The following is a 10,192-nucleotide window of genomic DNA, read 5'->3' on the forward strand; positions in this document are numbered from 1 at the left end:
AACCACAAAAGCTAAGGATAAGTAGCCATGTTCCAAACCCAAGATCAGGTTTGGTGGGAATCCCTATAGGTCTTTGAAGACAGCTGTGTTTGGATGGATTTTCTAAGATCAAGGTTAACTGAAAAAAATGAATTTTGGGGGAAGAGAACAAAGAGGGATTTTTGCTGCATTCTCCATTTATACATCAAAGAGTGTCTCCTTAATGCCACACTTCTCGTTTTGTTTACATACATTTTTCACCAAAAATTTACTGAGCCATTTTCACGTCCCAGGCATTCTGAGGCATGAGGGAGAGATGTGTTGGTTTCGTCAGAAACGTGAATCCTGATCACTAGAGGGGAAGATAAAAACTAAAGTGGAAGTTAAGTACAGACAGGGAGTTCAGAGAAGCCTTCCTGGAACTGTAAGATTTCCCATCGTCGATGTCCATAAGATCATCATTCTGATTGATGATTAAAAAAACAGGTTCACTGGCTATGTAAGTTGTCTCTTAGTTCTTGAGACAGAATGCAATACGAAACAAAGGAGCTGGCGCCGTGGCTCACTAGGCTAATCCTCCACCTGCGGTGCCGGCACCCCGGGTTCTAGTCCTGGTTGCTCCTCTCCCAGTCTAGCTCTCTGCTGTGGCCTGGGAGTGCAGTGGAGGATGGCTCAGGTCCTTGGGCCCTGCACCCGCATGGGAGACCAGGAGAAGCACCTGGCTCCTGGCTTCAGATCAGCGCAGTGCACCAGCTGCAACACACCAGCGGTAGCGGCCATTGGGGGGTGAACCAATGGAAAAAGGAAGACCTTTCTCTCTGTCTCTCTCTGTCACTGTCCACTCTGCCTAATAAATAAAAAAGAAACAGGAAAACACAGATTTGTGCTATCAGGAAAGGGTGGTATATCGGCCATATTTATGGTGGCATGTGAGCATGCATCCAGTTCGTCTTTTAGTTACATCAGTTTATGTAGAAATCAGCTGAAAAGAGGGATGAAGTTATACACTCTGTTGGAAGTCACTTGGACAGAGGTTTGCTCTGTGATCCACATGACCTGCCCTGCTATGGTGCTGGTGTTAGGGTGCGAGCTGTGTAGAAGCAGACACAGTGGTCTTTTGTAATGAACAGGCTCGTCCAGCTCACACCATAAACACTCCCGTTTAGGGAATCCGAGGCTGATGAAAGATCAGGGAAGACTGCCAGAAGCTCTGCCTCGATGTTGTGTTCTTGACAGTGGTGGTGATCACTGGTTGAACACCTGGGCCTAACAGCTAGGCCGGGACCAGTTTGCACTTCATGGAAAGTAGCTGATTAGTGGTGCTAACTCTGTGGTTGGTTGGGAAGAAGTCTCTTGCAGGGTTTTAGAGGAATGTTTGCAGGAATTGAGAACTGTGAAGCTAATTAGGTAAATGGTGTGCTGAGGAGTAGTGCCTTCCACTCAACAGCTTTGGAACGATAGATGACGAAGATTCTCAAGGGATCTTGCGGGACTGGCTCATGGCTACCTGTATCAGAATCGTCTGAGTCCTTAAAAATGAATTTCTTGCCTCCTGTGGAGTCACACTCTTTCAAAAACTCTTTTTTTAATGTTTATTTATTTGCAAGGCGGAATTAGAGAGAGTGAGAGAGAGAGAGAGAAAGAGAGGCAGATACTTTATCCACTGGTTTACTCCCCAAATGTCCGCAACAGCTGGAGCTGGGCTAATCCAAAGCCAGGAGCTTCTTCCAGGTCTCCTACATGGGTGGCAGGGACCCAGGGGCTTGGGCCATCTTCCACTGCTTTCCTAGGTACATGAGCAGAGAACTGGATAGGAAGTGGAGCAGCCAGGACTCAAACCAGCACCCATATGGGATACTGGCACCACAGGCTATGGCTTTACCTGCTACGCCACAGCACTGGCCCTTCAAAAACTCTTTGGGTGATATCTAAGTACATAAGAGGTTAAAAGATACTGATACAAATAGTTCCAGCAACAATGGAGAATCTTCTGGATGCCTTAAACTGTGGTTGAAATTGAACCGTCCTAGAATCTGGGTAGAGATGATTAGAGGGGAAGGGGTCATAAACAGCCTCTCCAAGTTGTGAGTGAAACTTGAACTTCTGTGATTTCCTTCGCAAAAGCCATGCAATGATAGTGTTTTCCCACCTGAATTCATGTGGAGTCCTGACAGCCCATAACCCTTCTGTTGGCATTTATTACTGCAGTGGAATCGTTTAGACAGAAAAGTTGGCATATCAGAAAAAAGAATAAAGAAAAAATAAAATTGAAAGGATAAAAGAGAGAAAAATGCTGCCCACAATTGACATAGTAGAGGGAGACGCTTTCAAAAAAGATGTATTCATTTATTTGGAAGGAAGAGCATTGGAAGAGCGACAGCAAAAGAGAGAGAGAGAGAGAGAGAGAGAGAGAGAGAGAGAGAAAGAGGAGTGGCTGCAACTGCCAGGCCTGGGCAAGGTTGAAGCTAGGAGCCTGAACTCCCTATGAATGTCAGGGGCCCAGGTACGTGGTCCGCCCTGTGCTGCCTTTCCGGAGCACTAACAGGCCAGGCAGCCTGGTCTGAAGTAGAGCAGTGTGGACTTGGAAGAGCACTCCACCATGGCATGCCCGTGCCATAGGCAGCAACTTAACCAGTGGCCCCTGATATTTACCTACTTAACGGGGTGTTGATTTGTACACTGTAGTGAGTCCTGTGACTTAACAAATATGAAAAACTTTATTTATTTATTCTAATCCAGAAAGTACCTCAAGGTCTTTCTTTGACTCAGAACAAGATACAAATTTTCAGGAAGCTACTTGTCATTTCCTTTTGGTCATGCTTTAATTTTTTTTTCAACTTCTATTTTAATAAATATAAGTTTCCGAAGTACAACTTTTGGATTATAGCAGCTTCCCCCCTATAACCTCCCTCCCACCCGCAACCATCCCATCTCCCACTCCTTCTCCCATCCCATTCTTCATCACGATTCATTTTCTTCTTCTTCTTTTTTTTTTTTTTTGATAGGCAGAGTTAGACAGTGAGAGATAGAGAGAGACAGAGAGAAAGGTCTTCCTTTGCCATCGGTTCACCCCTCCCAAAATGGCCACTATGACCACTCGCTGCAGCCGGCGCACCGCGCTGCGTCAGGTGCTTCTTCTGGTCTCCTATGCGGGTGCAGGGCCCAAGCACTTGGGCCATCCTCCACTGCCTTCCTGGGCCACAGCAGAGAGCTGGACTGGAAGAGGAGCAACCAGGACAGAATCCGTTGCCCCAGTTGGGACTAGAACCCGGGGTGCCGGTGCTGCAGGCGGAGGATTAGCCAAGTGAGCTGCAGCGCCGGCCAAGATTCATTTTCAATTATCTGTATATACAGAAGATCAACTTAGTAATACTAAGTAAAGATTTCAACAGACTGCACCCACACAGACATACAAAGTATAGAGTACTGTTGAAGTAGTAGTTTTACTGTTAATTAGCATAGTACAACACATTAAGGGCAGAGAGCCTACATGGGAGTAGGTGCACAGTGACTCCTGTTGATTTAACAATTGGCACTCTTTTTTATGACATCAATCATCATCTGAGTCTCTTGTAACTGACTAGTGAGATGGCACTGGTCCATGCCACCTTGATGGGCATGCATTGGAATCCCCTGGCACGTTTCTCATGCTTTGATGCTTTAACACTGAGGATCTACAGTATTTTGCTAGAAAATAAGGAATGATTGGCATGGAACATTTGGAAAGCCACTTATTAGAGGAATGTTTTGTTTGTTCTTGACTTTGATAGATACACCGAGGAGTTAAAGGATTTGTCCGAGACCTTCAAGGTAACCCGATTGCCAATGCAACCATCTCCGTGGAAGGAATAGATCACGACGTTACATCCGGTGAGTGTCTGCTCTGACCTGGAGCCCAAGGTTCAGCAAGCCTACTTCTCATCATCGTAATTCTAATCTTACACTCCTAGCCTCCTTGTCTCTTTCCACTGTCTCTCCCTTAGTGTTGACCTAGGCTGATTGCATTTGTGGGAGCAGGTCAGGCGCAGTGAAACGCAGGGTGGCCGCTGTCCCTGGAAGTCGGGGTACAGCAGGTGGCGCCCTTTCTTTAGCTGTGTCTCCCCAGAGCTGCCCAGGAAAGCAAAGGGAAACAAAGCTGGCTGGAGTTAGAATACTAGTGTCTTTCCTAGTCTCTGCAATGAGCTGTGAAGGGATGTAGAAGGTAACCGCTGGCGTAGAGTGTGTCTGGAATTTGCATTCATTTCTTCACTTACTCCGTATCATAAATGCAGAGTTATTCAAGGTGAACCTGGAGGCTGTAGGATTCAAGTGTGATGTTATTTATTTCTTGGTTTAAAGCCCCACTTCCAGTTTCCCAGTTTGGGAAAATGTTCCATTTTCCTGGCACTTCTCTGCACTCCTGCTGTTAAACTCCAAGTTCATTTTAGGTTAACAGTCATCTGTTGGGATCATTGCAACATTTTTTTAAGTCATAAGGTTTTTATAATTTGTCTAGGTCTTATGCATAATTAACCTTAATTTCCCAAACCGGTGTATATATCACTCTATTTCATAATCTTCACATGCACTGCCTGGATTTGTTTTTTAAATCTATAACATCTGTCCTCTTAAATGCCATTTACTCACACGCCCAGCAGTATTTATCCACACCCCACTGAGGGCAGCACGACTCCAGAATCTGGGCCAAGATATGGTCCTCTTACCTCTTAGCGGGAGTAGAACTCCGGCTTGGGACCCTCTGGCTCCAGGACACCTCTTCTATCTGTGAATCATCGGCTGCCATACAAATATTACTTTCTCTTCATTCCATCATATGAAAAGTTTAGGAAACTCTGACCTAGGGAATCAAAGGGAATGAAATCTGAGGACTGGACTCTCGGATACTGCAGCTTTTCTTGTTTTTTTTTTTTTTTTTTTTTTTTTTTTTTTTTTTTTTTAGAGATTTATTTATTTATTTGACAGAGTTACCCAGAGGGAGGAGAGGCGCAGAGAGAGAGAGGGGTCTTCCATTCGATGGTTCACTCCCCAATTGGCCACAATGGCTGGAGTGATGCCGATCCGAAGCCATGAGCCGGAAGCTTCTTCCAGGTCTCCCACGCGGGTGCAGGGGCCCAAGGACTTGGGCCATCTTCTACTTCTATCCCAGGCCACAGCAGAGAGCTGGATCAGAAGAGGAGCAACCAGGACTAGAACTGGTGCCCATATGGGATGCTGGAGCTTTAGGCCAGAGCATTAACCCACTGTGCCACAGCGCCAGCCCCTCCAGCTCTTCAAAGTCAAGGTGATGAGGAGGAAAGAACAAACAATGGCCTCCAAAGCAGAAGGAAAACAATATGCGTTGTCCTGGAAGCCTGGGGGTGTTTCAGGAAGGAGGGGGTGATAAGGAATGCCAACAAGAGCCGCTTTATTATTGCAAGTTCTTGCTTGCCTAGAGATATGAATTCAAAGCAGAGACATAAACACGGTACATATGTGAGAGATTTACTTAAGGGAGAGGGTGAATATACATTCATGCCAGAGAGTGGGGGACCCTACATGGAGAAATGCCCATCAGGAGTGGGCCAGAGGGTTGCCCATGAGGAGAGACGGGAAGGAGGCCAGAGGGCAACCCATGAACATGGCCAAGGGCAAAAGAAGGGTGTCTCCACATGTATCCGTTTTACGGGGTAGTGCCCTAATAGAATATACAAACGAGGTGTTTAGTGTGTATGAGGCTTCCTGGGAGTTCCATACCTCCTCCACCTGGAGCTTAACTTCCACGTGGCCATCATGGCATCTCCTCCTTCCTGGTCTCAGATGAGACACTGGAGCATCATGGGAAAGTGAGCATACTGACAGGTAAGGGAGAGGAGTTAAAATGCCTATGTGGAAATTGTGAGAGAATATTCTGGCTCATCTCTTTCTGACACCCTGCCCAGTTCCCCTATGTTGGTGTGGATAGCTGTGACAAGATCTGTTTTCTGTGGACTGCATAAGCAGAACCTGATTGGAGAAAGTCCAGGAGAGAGCAGGAGGAGAATCATTAGTAACAGAGAACACGGACAGATCTTTCCAGAACTTTGGTTATCAACTGATACAGGAGGCACTGTCTGAAAGGAGATGCGGGGGTCTAGAGACAGACGGGAAGATGTGGCGATGGGGGCTTAACCTGCCCTGGTTCGATCTGTTTGCGCCTTGAGATAAGATGTGAAGTACGCCCTGAGAGAGCGGGTGAGGAGGATGTGTGGCCCGACTCAGGAAAAGGAGAAAGTGTGGCTTGTCCTGGAGGCCCTCCTGCAGAGTGCAGCTCCTACCACAGCTTCAGCACCACCCTGCAGAGGCGGAAGGCCCCCGTCTCGGGCCCATCCCGAGCCAGTGCATTTTGTCACGTTTTCCAGGAGGCTGATATCCACCTACGTTTGAGAAGCCTTGGTGTAGGAAAATAGGAGATTGGAAGAACTCAGGAGACCAACCTGCTCTGAAATCTTTAGAAATTGGAATTTCTAACTAGATCCTTGGGAGTTGTGGGGGCACCGCCCCTGGGCTGCACTCTGCAAACCCCAACCCAGACTTGCACCATCAGGTCTTCCCCTAGCATGAATCAAAACGGGCTGCCAGGTGCTCTGACCCCCCCCCCCCCCCCCCGCTCAGGACTTGATAAATGTCTTTTTTTTTTTTTTAAGATTTATTTATTTGAGAGGCAGAGTTATAGAGAGTGAGAGAGAGAGAGAGGGAAAGGTCGAGTCTTCCACCTGCTGATTCACTAGCTGGGCTGATCCGAAGATAGGAGTGTCTTTTGGGTCTCCTTCGTGGGTGCAGGGGCCCAAGCACTTGGGCCATCTTCCACTGCTTTCCCAGACCATAGCAGAGCCGGATCGGAAGTAGAGCAGCCGGGACTGGAACTGGTGCCCACATGGGATGCTGGCAGTGCAGCCTGATGCTTAACCTACTGCACCATAGTGTCGGCCCCACTATAGATGTCGTTTTACTCGTATTTCTCCTGGTGTAATCAGAAGAGCCATGATCTTAGATGTCTGCTAGATAACAGTAATGTCTGTAAAGCAGCCATAAGAAATGAGCGTACTGGGAGAGCGTCTTTCCCTTTTCAAGAGAACTTCTTCAAGTTCCCTGTATATTTATTTTAAAAATAGGGATCGGAGTCTAACCAAGCAATGGTAGGTATTTCTTAGATGGCATAACTATGCGATCCACATGTGTGCCTTATGATTTGATATTTTGTTTTCCTACAGCGAAAGATGGTGATTACTGGAGATTGCTTGTACCTGGAAACTATAAACTTACGGCCTCAGCTCCTGGCTATCTGGCAATAACGAAGAAGGTAGCAGTTCCTTATAGCCCTGCTGTTGGGGTGAGTAAACATAGTAAGAACTTAGCATGGCAATAATAGTGAACCTAGTAAAAACTAAGTACTAAGCATTGTCAGGCATATTTCACTGACTTACATTTAATATTCATAACAAACCTATGAGGTGGGCAGTGTTAGCCCCACTTCATAGATGAGAACACTGAAGCCTAGCAATATCAGATGATCTGCCCCAAATCTCATGGAACGCTTTACCACTGGTATTACCATTTCTCAGTTTCTTAAAGATACATGAGAAGTTACAATTTTATTTGTTAACCTGAATTTCAATCTACATGGAATTTTGTTCCTTTCTGTCTTTATCTCTGGCACCTAGCACAATGCTTTACTCACCAAATATTTTTTAAAAAATGATGCCCACTAGACGATTTTGGGCTTTAACTAAACATTTGTTAAGTATACACTATGAGCAAGGCCCCTATGCTAAGTACTATTGAAACGTGTATTTTATTCAAGTAGATACCATTAATTTTGCTAGGACGGGCCGGCACCGTGGCTTAACAGGCTAATCCTCCGCCTTGCGGCGCCAGCACACCGGGTTCTAGTCCCGGTTGGGGCGCCGGATTCTGTCCCGGTTGCTCCTCTTCCAGTCCAGCTCTCTGCTATGGCCCGGGAAGGCAGTGGAGGATGGCCCAAGTGCTTGGGCCCTGGACTCGCATGGGAGACCAGGAGAAGCACCTGGCTCCTGGCTTCGGATCAGTGCGAAGCGCTGGCCGCGGCGGCCATTGGAGGGTGAACCAACGGCAAAAAGGAAGACCTTTCTCTCTGTCTCTCTCTCTCACTATCCACTCTGCCTGTCAAAAAAAAAATTTTTTTTTTTTTTTTTTTTTTTGCTAGGAAGGAGATGGTGATGAGACCACAGTATTTCCAATTCAAAGGCTTACCTGAAATAACTGTATTGTGTTTTATTTATGCGCCCAAAGTTTGGAGTATAAAAGTTTGGTTTTGGCAAACAAAATATATTGAGTTTTTAACTTTTGCTTTGGTTTTGGTTGTGGGTACATGTGCATTAGGTTGTGTATATATTAAAATAAGGAGGCAAATTTTCGAAAAGTGAAAAAAATAGCCCCAGGAAGAGTCTGTAAAGGTTCAACCATTTTGATCCTTAACTTTTCTGGCTGTCTTGGTGCCAGGATGTGTAATCACATTCCAACACAATCAGGGGTGCAGGTGGCCACATTCAAACTCTCCGTTTCATGCGGAGCGGGGGCCTGGGGTTGGGGTTGAGTGCTGCGGAGTTTGAATAGGCTCTGTGCAGGTGCCGCCTAGACCTGACGGAGCTCCCACGTGACAAGGGCAGTGGTTTGGAGATACGTGTTTTCATTCAGTTCTTCAACAAACTCAAGATTTTGGAAGGCAGAACTTGATGGCTGGGGACAACAGCACATAGGACCGTATTCTCCCATATGTCCCCATCTAGTGAGAGAAAGTCCGAGCTGGCAGGAAAAGCTCATTCAATAGATAAAGGCAGAATATTAACTCCAAGTGACACCTTTTTATGAGGGGAAGAGACTGGGGCAGGCGATTTTCTTGAACTATACCTGCCTTAAAGTGATTAGAGCAAAGCACATTTCAAACATAATGACTTTTGATTTTTCCCCCTGAGAATATCTCTTGTTTATTATAAGAGATTTTTTGAGGATCCACTTTAATTTAGGTGACTGAGTTGAGATTGTTATATAAGCGCTGAAACTGTTCATTTTTATGTCTATTTTTAAAAGCAATTTGATAAAAATAAATTCTTGATTTTTCTCCCTTAGGTTGATTTTGAACTGGAGTCATTTTCAGAAAGGAAAGAAGAGGAGAAGGAAGAGTTGATGGAATGGTGGAAAATGATGTCAGAAACTTTAAATTTTTAGAAAAGGCTTCTAATTAGCTGCTTTTAATCTGTCTATATAATGTAGTATGATGTAATGTGGCCATTTTATTTTAGGTTTTGTGCAGTCATTTAATATTGATTCATTTTTGATCATTTAAATATTAAGCAAAATAAATAAATAGACTTTTAGGCAAAAATATAAGAACTTTATTTCACTCTCTTATATAGCATTTGTTTTCCTACATCTGCAGAAAGGACTGTAGAAAAGATTTATGTAATCTAGTCATCTTAGACAAATGCAATATTCCAGATGTTATTTACAATACAGGACTTTTTGAGTAATTTTAGCTTTTAAAAATTAGTAGACTTATTTTAATGTAACTGGTGAGCCTGTCACATAATGAATGCCATTGAAAAGATCAATGGACGTTGCTTGGAGCTGTGAGCACTGTGTCGCAAGACTTCAGTAGTTCAGTAGAAATTATTATTTGTCTATTGTGCTGACTAGCCACATAAGCATGATCTTGTTGATGCATTTTTGATGGAAAAAATACATACATGTTTACCAAGAGATTTTATGAAAGGAATAGAGACCGACTTCTTGCTTGTACACATAGGGGCAATATTATATTATTCAGCCTGTTAACACTACGTAAGAATTTAGCATTTTCTTTTGGTTGTAGATTGACTCAAAATTGCATTCTGAATGAATAAAGGTTACAAAAAAAAAAAAATCTTCCTGGTGTGTATTTTGATCCTTCATGGTTTTTGGTTTAGAGCTGAGTTCTTATAATGAAAAAAATATATTCCCTTAATAGTGACTTCTTATTTGTTCATCTGCATTTTAAAATGTGTGGACTGCTATATGCCAAGCAAGGTGTTGGCACTGTGTATATTATTATGCTGGACAAAAGGTTCTAATTCCATGGATCTTATGGGCTAGTTGTGGATACAAACTTTAAACACACACAAAAATTAATATGTAATTAATGCATTCTGGTGAGTAAATCAATGGGAAAGCATAGAGTGTG

At 44.4% G+C, this 10,192-nt stretch overlaps 1 protein-coding gene across 1 annotated transcript in view; it reads left to right on the plus strand.

The window, feature by feature from the left end:
• CPE (carboxypeptidase E) overlaps positions 1-9,876 on the plus strand; it is a 124,551-nt gene extending 114,675 nt beyond the window's left edge. Inside the window, exons 7-9 of the mRNA XM_062198999.1 lie at positions 3,750-3,849; positions 7,209-7,327; positions 9,103-9,876. Of these exons, the coding sequence (XP_062054983.1) occupies positions 3,750-3,849; positions 7,209-7,327; positions 9,103-9,201 (318 nt within the window). The 3' untranslated portion in view covers positions 9,202-9,876. The remainder of the gene's footprint in view (positions 1-3,749; positions 3,850-7,208; positions 7,328-9,102) is intronic.
• The last annotated feature ends 316 nt before the right edge of the window (positions 9,877-10,192 follow it).

The sequence above is a fragment of the Lepus europaeus genome, chromosome 8 (genome assembly GCF_033115175.1).
Source record: "Lepus europaeus isolate LE1 chromosome 8, mLepTim1.pri, whole genome shotgun sequence".
Lineage (NCBI taxonomy): Eukaryota > Metazoa > Chordata > Mammalia > Lagomorpha > Leporidae > Lepus > Lepus europaeus.